The sequence below is a fragment of the Pocillopora verrucosa genome, chromosome 1 (assembly GCF_036669915.1).
Source record: "Pocillopora verrucosa isolate sample1 chromosome 1, ASM3666991v2, whole genome shotgun sequence".
Lineage (NCBI taxonomy): Eukaryota > Metazoa > Cnidaria > Anthozoa > Scleractinia > Pocilloporidae > Pocillopora > Pocillopora verrucosa.
The window spans coordinates 9,460,314-9,474,509 of record NC_089312.1 but is presented as its reverse complement, the minus strand read 5'-3'; the positions used below and the strand labels follow the sequence as shown (position 1 = coordinate 9,474,509).

The 14,196-nt window shown below is 36.7% G+C and overlaps 1 protein-coding gene across 2 annotated transcripts in view; it reads right to left on the bottom strand.

The window, feature by feature from the left end:
- Positions 1 to 14,196, bottom strand: part of LOC131773710 (delta-1-pyrroline-5-carboxylate synthase-like) — a 21,069-nt gene extending 6,873 nt beyond the window's left edge. The window contains exons 1-9 of one of the 2 annotated variants that reach the window (XM_059089651.2): positions 13,793 to 14,196; positions 11,443 to 11,583; positions 9,930 to 10,034; positions 8,804 to 8,956; positions 5,052 to 5,066; positions 2,908 to 3,129; positions 1,819 to 1,978; positions 1,211 to 1,254; positions 112 to 432 (exon numbers count right to left, since the gene is read on the bottom strand). In XM_059089651.2, the coding sequence (XP_058945634.2) occupies positions 112 to 432; positions 1,211 to 1,254; positions 1,819 to 1,978; positions 2,908 to 3,129; positions 5,052 to 5,066; positions 8,804 to 8,956; positions 9,930 to 10,034; positions 11,443 to 11,583; positions 13,793 to 14,053 (1,422 nt within the window). In that variant the 5' untranslated portion in view covers positions 14,054 to 14,196. The remainder of the gene's footprint in view (positions 1 to 111; positions 433 to 1,210; positions 1,255 to 1,818; positions 1,979 to 2,907; positions 3,130 to 5,051; positions 5,067 to 8,803; positions 8,957 to 9,929; positions 10,035 to 11,442; positions 11,584 to 13,792) is intronic. The other variant, XM_059089652.2, reaches the window with a different exon arrangement.

Genomic DNA, 14,196 nt, shown 5'->3' with positions numbered 1-14,196 from the left:
CCGAGAGCAACTCTTACGCATCTTTCGTGCTCTCCAAACTTCCTGCGTGCTTCAAATCTCGATGAACGCACGCTGACGTATGAACCAATTGTTAATTGACCACAGCTGTACCTGCACTAGAGCATCTGGGCGAGATTCAAAAATCACGAGAAGCACTCCAATTGGAACAGTTTCCTGTTTCAGTTCTAGACCTTGAGCGATTTTGGTTCGTTTAAGAACACGACCCAGGATGTTGTGAGAGGAGTCCGCAATCTGTCTCAGTCCCTGAGCAAGATTTTCAAGTTTGGACGGCGTCAAAAGCAATCTGGCCATCATGGGAGCCGGTAGTCGTCCCTCAAACCGAGCATGGTCCAGATCTTTGGAGTTAGCGTCTAAAATCTGATCCTTACGTTCGATTAGAAGGTCAGCCAACTTGTAAATGATTCTGGCCCGCTGAACAAAACACATAAAAAGAAAAACAAAAGCACATCACTTAAACTGCAAAACAACACGCGAAGTTTGAGTATTGAAATAACAGATAAGGCATGAGGGGACTTGACTCCGAGTCGAGCTTCAAAAAATTAGGCCGAGGAAAACAAAGAGAGACAAAGAGTTAGCGTCTAAAATCTGATCCTTGCGTTCCATTACAAGGTTAGCTAATTTGTAGATGATTCTGGCCCGCTGAACGAAACACATAAGAAGAAAAACAAAAGCGCATCACATAAACCGCAAAACAACACGTGAAGTTTGAATATTGAAATAACATATAAGACATGAGGAGACTTGACTCCAAGTCGAGCTTCGAAAACTAGGCTGAGTAAAGCAAAGCGAGAGAGAGAGAGAGGGAGAAGAAAAAAAAAAGATGCTAACGAATACCGAGCGCTACCTCTTAGCCAAAGGGAATTTTGCGTCATTTTTTGCCGAATTTCTCGTTCTGGAATCAAGTTGAAAAATCTGGATGATTTGAAATGACCTGAACTAGCCTGCACGACAGACGTAGTATTTTTGCGTTTCATTAATCGAACGGAGGCAAGTAAGAGGCGAGCGCGAAGTGCGAGTCAAGTGCGAGGGGAGGAACGTGTTACTTGCGCTCGCCTTGCGTTTGCCTCCGTTCGACTGAAAGCGCAAAAAAAACTCTTTCCTGTTCTGCTAGCTACACCTGAAAAAGGAATTAAATGAAGAGTAAACAATTACTTGACTATAGGCGTTTAACAGAAGTCTACAACCGTACCTGGGCAGCGGTCAGTGCTTGCAGAGCTCTTCCTCCCTTTCGAGCTAAGAAAAAAAGAATTAAAAAAAACTGAAGAACACATTTTCGCAGAAAAAAGAAAGATAAATTATAATCTAAGAAAAAAATTCAATAAAACTAGTATATCCCGAGAGGAAAGTGCAAAATTCCATGCAGTTGTTTAGTACAGTCACATGATCAACCTTGATCTCTCGGCATACCATCACATGGGAATAACCTAACCACTAGTCTTCGGTGAGGGGGAGAAACCATATCTACAAAACTGCCCCCATCTTGCATTATAGCATCTGAAATCAATATTTTCACAAATCCTGTGAGAACATGACCAGTTAACATTCCAATTTTTTTCATTTAAGGATTCTTCTCCTCAAGATTTTTAAATATGTAACTTTAGTTCGAAATGAACCAGTATCAGATGGCCATTAGAGTTCGTACTCAGCGAGAATTTTAAACATAAAAACAATAACAATCAAGTTTCGATCTAATATAACTCGCTTTCTGATTAGCCTGCTGCTCTCATTTTCGAACCAATCACGGTAAGGTGAACAACAAAATGACGATGACATGGACTGAGGTACATTCTGACGTACCTGCCGCAGCCTGATTCTCTACAGATGGCCCTGGTTCGTCGACCATAGTGAAGAATGTGCCAACCTTCCGGCCATCCAGAACCTCACGAATGACGTAGTCACTGCCAGTACCATTGGCTATAACAACACTCGTACCTCTCTCTAGTGCCCAGGCTGCGGCCTGAAGAGTCATGCAGAGGTAAAAAAAAAATGATGAAGGTACGAGTTGAAATAATTTATCGTTCAGATTCGATAAGTCTTTTTCTTCAACAGTTAATTGCACACGTAGACACGCCAAGCGAAACTGTTTCGATCTTTCTTTCCCCAAGATTCAAACGCAAACTTGCCTTTGTAAAAGAGTTATAAAACGATTTAGGACTCATACTAAATTTACTGTGAGGCGCCGTCCACACCGTGCTGTGACTTACGGTTATGCCTGGCGTTCAGTCTAATCCACTGAAAACGGAGATTTTCGAAATATTCTACCGAGTGGATAACTCTGAAAACGGTACTGTACTGTAACTAAGATGTACTCAAATTATAAATTGAAAAAACCCTACCTATATATGGATCGTACAAAATTTGTATGACTTGGCTGAATTTCAGTGAGGTGGACTTAAAATACCTGTCTTTCTGACTTCAAGTTTTCCTTAAAATTCAGTATCCTTTTCGCCTTTACTTTTATTATAATTTTATCACGTCAAAAATAATGTTGTATCACCATGTTTTTGAATGACAGCTCGTCACTTACGAACGGGAATTTCAATGCGATACAGTGTCGAAAATTCTCTGAGGATTTTGGTTGCGTCAAAATAAAATTCTCCTAACCTCCTTTCGAGAATCTGTAATATTCTAACAATCCCCGCTCATTGGCAGTCTTCCCTCTAAAAACTACTAGAGCCAAGTAAAAACATTTCTCCGAACCCTCTCTCCCCCCCCCCCCCCGCGATAGATAATGACCAATAGTGGCTCTTACTTGGTGTAGAAGATACAGTATACACAATAGTCACAATAGTGTGACGTATACTGTATCTTCTACATCAAGTAAGAGCCCCAATTAATCCCCTAATTAAGATTATGTATGGTTATCACGTATGATTAAGTACGAACCTTCACTTTAGACTCCATGCCTCCTCTGCCAACACGTGACTTTTCTCCAAATTCAATATTACTGACGTCCGCTGGCCTGAATGTGTCCAGAAGGCGAGACTCGGGCAAGTCAGGAGGGCCGCTGTAAATGCCCTGCACATCTGATAATATCAACAGCAAATCTGCCTTCAGTTCCACTGAGAGCAAGGAAGATAAACTGTCATTGTCCTTTACACTTATCACCTGATGAAAACAACAAGAATCGGATATTTTTCTTAGAACACTAGAGTAACAGACACGTTCTAATCAAATCCACATTTATGCAGAAGCTTCACAATAATATCAAGAAAGACTTTCCTGAGAGTTAAACAATAAATATGAGAAGTTTTCCTGAACAGTTCGCCGTGTCTAAAATCAAACTTGCCAGATTTTGAACAGGGAGTCTCTGAGAGCTTAAACTTTTTGAAGATGAAACTTGCTAGATCGTCGTAGAAGTCTTGCAAAGAAGACTTGTGAAATAAGAACAGTTAATTGTATATGCCCAACTATAGCAAATTTCTTTGACAAGAGTCTCTGAGGAGTTTCTTTAAATTCAGTGAATCATACTTCCCCGATCATTACACTTGCAAGAGAATATCAAACTTTAATAAATAGAGCACTTTTTAATTAAATGTCAAAAGAACAAACGCTATGTAATCCCAATGGCCAAAATTTTTACATAGTCATTCGCCAAATGAATGAGAACTCAAAGTGAAAAAGAGTAAACTGCTTGAAGCGCGCGGGAAAACACCTGCGACCAAGCCGGTTGGTTTTTAGTTTCGCATCTGATTGATTGAGAAGGTGGGGCGAGTTTTCTGGGCCAATCACAAAGCAAAGTTATGTAAAACCCCAACGCAATCCCGAATTTCTTTCGACACTCAACTGAAAATTATATCTTAAGCTAAGATTCCTATATTTTCAGAACACCGGCAGAATTGTAGGGTTTGTATCTGCGATGTTGCGGATACAGTGATTACTCTCAAGTTTGTCCGTGATTAATCCTGAGAGTGATGAGCATCATGCTATTTTTTTCTTACAATATGACTGCTAAATCAAACATTAGGGTACTGAGAATAGATCAAATGATCACCAACCACAGAAGCAATTGATTGTCAAACAAATTCTCCCAGTCAGTACCATACGAAATGTATAGAGAACAGTGTGGAGAATATTCATACTGATGTTAGGGTGTTAAGATTTAATGCAAAGATATTGTAAGGACAAGATATATGTTAATCTCCGCCAAAATTCCACTGATCTCAACAAAGGAAACGAGATGAAAGAGTCCAGTGATGCAAAAAAAAAAAAATCACAAAATTAGGCCGAGATTACAAACAAGTGTTCATCTGCCTTTCACTAGAAAAGCCGTCTGTCCTTCAATTTCAATGTTTTAGAACTGGAATACCTGGGTGCATTAAGCAGGACCAGCAAACAATTCAATGAGTAAGTTAATTCAGACCAGAGAATTGGTTGAACTTTTAACTCCCAGAAGTGATCAAAATGTAACTTCTCCCCAGAGTATCCATACATTACCCAGCAAACAGACAATGAGAATACTCAAAACTAATCAGGCAGAACTTTTTATCTTGATTTGACACTAAATTCTTATAACTAGTTTATAAGGAAATGTGTAGCAGCTAGAGGGGAGAATTTACAATCAGATCTTAGGAGTTAAAGGATTAAAAGCTGCAAATGCCAGGCTGACCCACTGCAGCCATGTGCTAATGCCAAAAATGCATGATATCCTAAAAATTGAGGTCAGTCTCTGATACGCTACCACAAAATATTAATGTTTCACTTACTGGTGGACCAAAGGCAATTTTTAAGTCTGACTATGAATTCACAATGAACATGTAGATGCTGTACTTTGATTGGGTGTCTTCAGTTTTAAGGGATCTGAAGCCTAAACAAAGATTTTTTTGGCACTCATTCATATTTTCTGCAAATAAACTGTATTTTTCATGCTCTGTGTTTGATAGACAGTCTTTGAAATTGATATTAACCAGGAAACAAATAACAAAGTTTCAACTTCTGTATTCACTAACTATGACTTCTAGTAACAACTGAACTCTCTAAATGCTGGTGAGTGACTGAATTAGGGATTTGTGAGTGAAAATATTACTTACCGGTGCCCTGGCCATCTTATCAAGTTGGAACAATAGTGCATGTAAGGGAAGGAGACAATGAAAGTATTAGAAAAATTCATTGTCTAGCTTTTAACTACATTCTGACTGAGCTAAATTGTACATAAAACTTTGTCTTAACTTGAATTGTATGAAAAAGGTTTTCAAAAAAAGTGAGTTTCATGCTTTTGGCCACTCAGTCAATATAACTGGACAATTTCCTTGGTTTCTTTGGCATGGGACAGAAAGCAAATTCCACAATAATGCAGCCTACTCAGAAGCTCTCTGACAACCCTGTAAAATTAGATTCAATTCTTCTTCATTAAGGCTACCACCAAGTCCTCTGGTATATAGCGTATCTTAGAGAAACAATTTCTGAAGGGGAATCAAGTGGATGGGTGGTGCAGACTGCCTCTTTCTACAGTTTAAGTATAATGGGGCCAAACAAGACTAAATAAGAAGAATTACTTAAAAAGCATGGGATGTGAATGGAAAGGTTGATGCATACTGCTCCTTCTCAGAATTTAAAACATAGCAGAGCCATACAACTCATACAACTCAGAGAAAAATTTGAATGAAACTACAACTGCAATGAGTAGAGGGGGGTAAGTTTCTGAGGAAACTGTGGTGCTACATTGGTGGGAGGGTATAACAGGGTAATTTAGTGTTAACTACTGAGTTGAAAACGTAAATTGGCCACTGTAAAGAGTTTACAGCCTGACATTTCAAGTGTTAGTCCTTCTTCAGAGCAATTGAAATTTGAACTCTTTACGGTGGCCAATTTACATTTTCAACTCAGTTGATAACACTACATTACCCTGTTACAGCTGTAATGGATGAGTGTACGCAGCATTTTATACACTGTCTTTCCTCCTCACCCTACCCCTCAGGAGACTTCTCAGTGAGTAAAGAGCACAATCCTTTCATCCGTATGCTCCTCATAACCAACTACTAATTTCCAACAGAAATTGTCGCTGAAACCTCTTTTATCTAGTATGTTCAGAAATCAAGGACTTTAATCTACTTTGTCAAAAGAGATATGTTGTCATATAATATAAAGGAACAATCACTGCCTAATGGTCACAGATGATTCCTGCCAATTTTGCCTCAGTGCTGAGTCATTTCAAAAGATATCAACACACTTATACAGTGAAGGAGACCCCACTAGCCTGTGAGCACTCTGGCTCTCAAGTTATTGGCATTGTGGCTTAGCGTTTCTTCAACCATAAGTAAGTTTAAGACTTTGAGTAAAGCAAGCTGGTGAGAGGTCTGTAACAGATCTGGCACAAACTATCATTGCTAGATCCCTTGCCAACCTCTCATTGGCTTGTGTTGTTCAAGGTTTCAAACTTCAACATGTCTTCTTCCACTGGCCAGAAAAGCTTTGTTGAAGCACTTCTAATGTTCTGCTTGCAAGCTAAGTTCTTACCAGTCTGAAAATTTAAGTTTGTTTCAATTGATTTTCTTCAAAAGTTGTGCCTGATGAGAGCATACAATTTATGTAATTCCCCCTAGAGTTTTCCAGGATATGACCCTCCCTTGGATGGTTATGAAAAGGTTCTAGAACTGCTTATTGAAATGCTATCTACCTAATATAGCTCACTAAACTATTCTGACTTGAAAAGTTTGCTTAAAAATATTGAGACAGTTTTGACAAACAGATGGAAAAAAATTCACGACTTCCAAAATAATAAAAAAGTCAAAAACTCTCAATGCAGAGAGAAAACTGCCAACTTCATATGCTAGAATGAGTAATACTGACATAACTAAAAAGAATTCAGCACAAGAAGGTGTATGTCTGGGGGAAAAGGTCAACCAAGCAAACTGTGTGAAATGAAAGATGTACATGGCAGTGGACAAATTATGTGCACCTAACAAATAAAGGAAACACTCAAGGGCAAAAATGATGAAAAAAAATCTTAGAACTGGGTGTTGAATTTATGAAAAGTATGAATTAATACGTGACTTAAATCTCTATTTGGCAAAAAAATTGATTATTTTGATGAACACATTTCATACAAATGAAAGAGACACTTTGAAGACCAGTTTTAAATGATAAATTTGACAACATTAATGTGGTGTAAACAAGTGAAAGCAAGTGGAGAGCAAATCATAAAAAGGTGAAATAATTTTAAAATAATTTTTGTTCAATAAGTAGATCATACAAAGACTTATTCAGTTCTAAAGGCTGAAATTAAAGGTCATTCATTAACTTTTGATCTGATCAGGCTGGGGAAGAGGTGGAACAAATTGACTTTCTCACCCAGGAAATGCTGAAAGAGGAATCAGCCAAAAAATTTCCATGGACCACTCACACTGACACCTTCTTACATACCAAAAACAACGTAATCTAAATATCCATTAAAAAATTCTACCACATATTTCAAATGGAGAATTTGGACATCAATTTTTAATTTGGAAAAAAATATTACACAGCTTCTTTAAGTTTCTAAAAGTAGATGCACAGTACACTGTATTTGGGTTTGCTTTAAACAGGCTCATGAAATTTGCCTGCCTGAAATTCTTCAGACCAACCATCTGTCAAATAATAGGACCTCAAACTTCAAATGTTATTCAGAACTCAGAATTGGATATAAAAAACCTTCTAAGGCTTCTGAAAATTAGGAAAAAAAACTAAGAAGTTAGAATTTTTCATTGAAATTGAGCTTCTGCTCTGAATTGCAAGAGTAACTTGGTGGGCAATTAACATATCATGTCAATTGAATATCTAATTTCTTTATTAAAGGGGACAAACAGACCAAACATATTTTTAAAAAATTGTTGAAACCTAAGTATCGAAGCCAATTGATGGTAAATTTCATGAGAGGAAAAAATGCTTTATTTGTGTCTTGTTGTTAATCCATTTGTAACTAGCAGTTTGGGTGAGTGTTTCTCTAAAAAAGGAACAAATTTTCACTCTCTTAGAAAATTCATTCCCCAAATGATGCTTTACTCTGTCTGACTAACATTAAGTTGTAGTCTATGGCCAAACAATGGAAGAGAATAATGAACAGTGTAGGCACATAACCTATGGGATACCTTCCTACATGACACAGGATAAAATTAGTGATGCAGTTTAAAATGTATTTTAAGTCAAAATGAATTCAAACTATTGCTGGTTTGATTTGTACTCTCCTTTGTTCTACAGTACATTACTCCTCATTCAGAAAGAAACTTCAAGATTCTTAGAGACTGTTTTAACTCACACCACTCCAACTACAACATGTATACATAAATATACTACTACCAAGGGAATTTTTTCAACAAAATCCTTATAAATTTGTCTGATAGCTTCACCTAAGGGAAGACATGAGAATTATGTGTAACTGATCAAAGAGACCAAAATATGAAAAAATGATGTTGCAGTCCATCTACATGCTCAGAAGAATTCTGTCATCCAATTTACAGCAAATTCTGTCACGCTTGGTTTTCAAATTCACTCTAATGTGTGAAATGTGAGTGTTATTTCCATAAGTCATGAAAGTACATCTATCCACATGTATCAATAAAATTGCACTTGATTATTTGATGATTATTATCACTTATTACTTGATAATTGTGTAGTCTGATAATCCAGGAGATGGTGTTCCTGAGAAAGATTCTGATGATGCCCGCTAAAGTTCTAAAAATATCAGTCACCACTACCTACAACAGTGTGCTGCTTGAGACAACTTAGCTGGATCCTCAGACTTCCCAATCTAATGTTGACCCCAGGTTCAAACTGTGAACTGTAACAAGAATTTAATTGTACTCACCCCTGCCAAATCTAAATCCATGCCTGGAGGTGATGCCACAACATCATTCTCGTTTATTATTGGAATACAGTTCATGGAAATTAACTCCTCCACTGTTGACCTTAAGTTATCCAGTGAGTATTTATCAGATACATCCTGCTTTGTGATCAGCACCTGCAAAGCATAATGTTAATAATTCTTGCTGTGATAGACATTCCGCAATTTTTTAATGATCACAATAAAACTTTCTTTAACATGGATGAAATGCTTACTGGTTTTCCATAAAGACATAACAATACCACTAATATCCCCCCCCCCCCTTCCCTCGCAAAAAAAAGAACTTGCTGCAATAATGGTCCTTAACCAAAATTATCAAATTTGAGCTTAAAAACTGAAAAGCTAAAAACATGCTTGAAAATGTGTAATTTCAACAGTACACTAACTCTGAGAAAGAAAAACCTGACAGGGAGTGATGTAGTTAGACACAAGATGGGAAATGGTCAAAAAAGGTTCTCCACTCTACCCACACACAATCAACAGTAACTGAAAGAAAACAAGAAGCAAAGTGGAAGTCTGACCACAAACAACTTCTCCAAAGTCTAATTTAAGTAATACCATGATTTAAGATTCAAATACTGCTTGCTGAAACATTTGTCTGATAAGATTTTTTTGCAATTAATTAGTCAATGTGGCACCAATGTTGTAGCCCCAACTGATGACACATCATTGTAAAAGAACACTTTTCAAGCAAAATACTGACAGCACTTTTGATAAGTATTACCCCTGCCCCACCCCTCCTCCCCCGGATACTCTCCAGTTGACCTTTATAATAAATGCGAATAATGAAATGAAATGAAAGACATTGACAATAAAGGTATACAATGTGCTCCTTGTACCTGTTATTTTGCCTTCAATTTTTCTTTCTCAAAAAAACCTTCAGTCCTCAATGAATTACAAGTTTCTTAGTGCAAAAGCAGGAAAAAGTGGTATTTTGCTTTAACTTATGACAAAAGAAAATGAAATTATGATTTGTGTGCTCAGAGATCCCTAATTATTTCCACTGTGTATCATATCGGAGAATCACCTAAATACCACTAGGTTTGAATTTTGAAGCAAAATAATCTCTTACAATAATCTTTAAACATACCTGTCCACAAGTCAGGCCATACTGCTGAAACATGGCTTCATAGAGTGACAACAATCCTCCCTGACCTACAGCTGCACATGCTCTTGGTTCAATATAAGGCCTTGACTACAAGAACACAGTATTTCTAACTGAGTACATTATATGAAGGTAATGATAAGGCTAATGGTAACAAAATACTGTTCTGTACATTATTTCCTGCGTCTGTACATTTTGAAGATCTATCTTTGTACAGATTGTCATTGTCAAGCAGAGAGTGATTGTCTTGGTACAAAATTATTATTAATTTGAATTATTTTGAGTTTGCACATCAGATGATTCCCCTAGATGGGGCTCATTTATAATCATATAGATAATGATAACTGGAATGATAAAGATGCATTTATATAGCACATTCTCCCTTAATTTTGAAATGTTTAGAAACAAGGCCAAACCACAACACTGGGATTGAGCTACATTCCCTACTCTTTGCAAGAAGAGCTTGGGTTGGTTAGCATCCCTAATGCATATAAAAAAGATGCAGGATAGGGATCCAACTTTTTTTCATTGTTATTTGAGAAGACTAACTATTTGCAGATGTCATAACAAAGGTAGCACAAATTCTCCTTAACCCTTTAGCTCCCAGATCACATTTGTAATTCTTGTTACTGTCAACTATACAATGTTAGTTCAGAGAAATAAGTATTAGGACAACTAATTATGCCCAAATTGATATTTTTCTTTATTCTCATCACTTATCTGGTTGACATTGTGTTGATATTGTAAGGAGAAATTCTGTCTTGGTCACTCATGGGAGCTAAAGGGTTAACCCTTTACAACCTAACATCAGTGTGCACATTCTCCATACTGCTATCTATACATTTCCTAAGGTGCTGATGAGGAGAATTTGTTTAACAATCAAGAGCTTCTTTAATTTGTGACAATTTCCTTAATTCTCATGATTTAAAATGAATAATTCAGCAGTATTATTGTCAGGAGAAACTAGATGCTGGTCACTCTTAGGATGAAAAGGGTTAATACTTACTTCAAGACCTTGTGGCTTGGTCAGGTCTGGGGCTCAAAACTCGTGACCCCAGTACAACAGAGACATACAAATAATGAACGAGGTTAAAGATAGCTTGTGAAAATGAGGTTGCTTAAGGATAATAAGGATAAGTAATACAGACTGCAAAAGTTAACGTTGGAAAATTCAAGCTGAACTTTCAACATTCATAGACTGGGAGTTTAAACCAATTAACTCCCATGAGTGACCAAGACACAATTTCTCCTTACAATATAAATACAATATCAACCAGATAAGTGATGAGAATAAAGATAAATATCAATTTTGGGATAATTAGTTGATCCAATACTATATTCTCTGAACTGATATTATGAGAATTGTATGGTTGAAAGTAAGGAGAATTACAAATTTGATCTGGGAGACTTAAGGGGTTAACATAATTTGCCACAAGGGTGCTTTTTAAGGGTATACTTATCTAAGTGTAAACGTAATAGGTGTTGTGAAATACAGTACCTTCAGGACATCTTGTGGCTTGAGTGTTTGACGAACACTCTGAGAGAGAAGTATCTCATGTCGAAGTTTTTGTTTGCCAAAAGCTACAGCACCACTCGTAACCAGAAGCATTTGCCTACCACTATTTTGTAACTCAGACACCTGAAAGGTAGGAATAACAACGTACATAAATTAATTGAAAAAAAATTCAGATAAAAATAACACCAGTGAGACATTCAGACCTTATAGATTTATCAATCCCAAGATGTTTCCAAAGCCTAAGGCAATCAGTACTCAAGAAGTAGGATGGTATTGATTACCCAAAACACTGGTGCATAAACTGCACCTTTTTAGAGAAAGTTTTCCAAGAAAAATCAAGGGTGAGAAATTATGGAAAATGTGCTCCAATTTACATATAAATCTATACTATTTATCAACAATTTAAAGTCTGAATCAAATACCTGGTTTCTATGCTATGAATGAGCCGACAAAAAAAGAAAAACCTTAAGTTTTTCTGTTGTTTTATGTAAAATTTATAAAGGAGTCTAGGTTGGTAGATATAATGTCCATACTCTTACAACCAAAATTATTAGTGAGGATTCAAAGTATTTTGCTGTTTTCAATGTTAGTAGGTTTACAAGGGAGCAAGTGCCATGAAAGAACAAACATAAAATAACTCCCTCGATTTCTATTGATTTTTGTTAACAAGCTTTTCAAACATTTGAGTTGCTGCACTCAGGGTGTGGCTCATCTGCAAGGGTGACTTATCTTCATTGTTTATGGTGAGTCATTAAAGATGTTTTTTTTTTCTCAAAACAGGTGTGAAATTATCAGTGATAAGCCTGATATATGAAAAGGACTTTCATGGCACAGGAAAAACAGCTGGCCCTATTGAGTGCTTCACCTTCTAGGATTTAAGAACTGTGCTATCACTTCCTTATCAGGCAAGCATTTGCCTTTTCTCTCATACAGGTGCACTTCCCATGATTTTCAAATGTATTGTAAGTGAATTAAAGCCTGAACTAAATGTTGGCATTCAAAATAGAACTGATGACAAGCCTTAGAACTGTTTTGAAAATAAGGGACACAGGCAGAAATGTTTTGCAAAAAGTGGACAGAAGCTCGATATTTATACTTTTATTCCCTTTTTCTTACACCATATAGCATATCTATAATTGTTAAAGCTTTTTAGTATAAAATATGAATTAAAAGAAGTGCTTTTGTGACTGATTGTTTGATAACAGAGTACACCAGAAATGTTATACTGAGGCATTATTCTTTTGGTCACAGTTCATATATCAAAATCACTGTCCCTAATGTCCTTTGACCCTTGAAATCCTGAATTCTCTGAGATCCTGAGATTACAACCTTTAAATTCAAACAACAAATTTGAATGAAGCAGGCACAGTGAAATATGGCCCACTAAATTGACCAATCATAGTGCACATACTAACTGAAAGATATATGAAGGTGAGACAAATCTTGCCTAGCAGAAATTGCCACTTACTTTAGCTAAGAATAAAAAATTGCCTCATATAACATACAACATATAGTCTGCATGAAGTTTATATTGTATTTTCAACCTATGCTAAGATGATTTCTAGACAAATTTTTTTTTATTAGAATGTATTCATGCAGCCTGCATAAAAGTAGAGTGACAAAATAAAGTAACTACAAGCATTGGAGGAATTAAAAACAAAGGAAGCTAAAAAAAAGTCCAATGAATTAACCTTGCAACAGAGCAAAATTTTTGCCAGAATCTTTTGGCTAAGAAATAAATACTTAAATCTTTGGTTAACATCGCGAACTACTTGGGTTTTTCTTTTCTGGCTTTTGATAGTCATTGAATTGGTGCACTAAAACCAAGAAAAAAACTCAGCCACTATACTGACATCTAAACCCCACACGACGTCTTGGAGGTAAATACTCTCAATAACTTAATACTTGAAATAACTTACAGAGACTTTTAAAACAAGAGAGAAAGCGGGAGGGTTAAAAATCATGGCTCAAAGAAATTGAACCCAATATTTCTTGTCATATTCTTGGTTAGCTTTATCCTTTCCTTTAAAGATTTTGACCCCTATATGACTTAATATGGAAATTATGTTCTTGGGGGTTGGGTCCAGTAAACACACGTGTGCGAGTGTAATTATAGTAACACAAAGCGTGATGTTTTCGGGATCGAACGAAACGATAGAGAGTTAAAATGAGGATGAAATATTACAGTCTTAAACAGAGGGCAATCAGCCTTGGATCGCAATTATGCATTACAAGGAGAAGTATCCTAGTAGCTTAACAGGTACATTTATTTGTCGGCACTCATAACCCAGTTGGAAACAACTGTTATAATAAATTTAATTTGGCGCCTTACTTGTTCAACGATAGAGGCAAGTCTTCCGAGAGCGACACCACATTCGTCATCTCTAGTGATAACAGCTGATCCAAGCTTAACCACGACCCTTTTTGCTTTTCTTTTCAACTCAGATCGAAACGCAATTCCATTTGCACTGTTCGTGTGAGAAGACCTGATCGTTCTTTTGTCTAGTGTAGAAAAAGTTCTCCCATGACAACAAAATTTAGCCCGGCGAAGTAGAAAGTTGAGAACCACGTTTGGAGTATTCGGTATAGGCATTCCTTTTCCGTCGAATATGTACGCAGATTTTCAGTTTTGCTGCTTCTCTTACTACCTCACATAAATAAAGACAAGACAGCGATTGTTCGACCATCAGGCATCAACTTACGTGGCCTTAAATATTTTCAACCGCAACAGAGTGG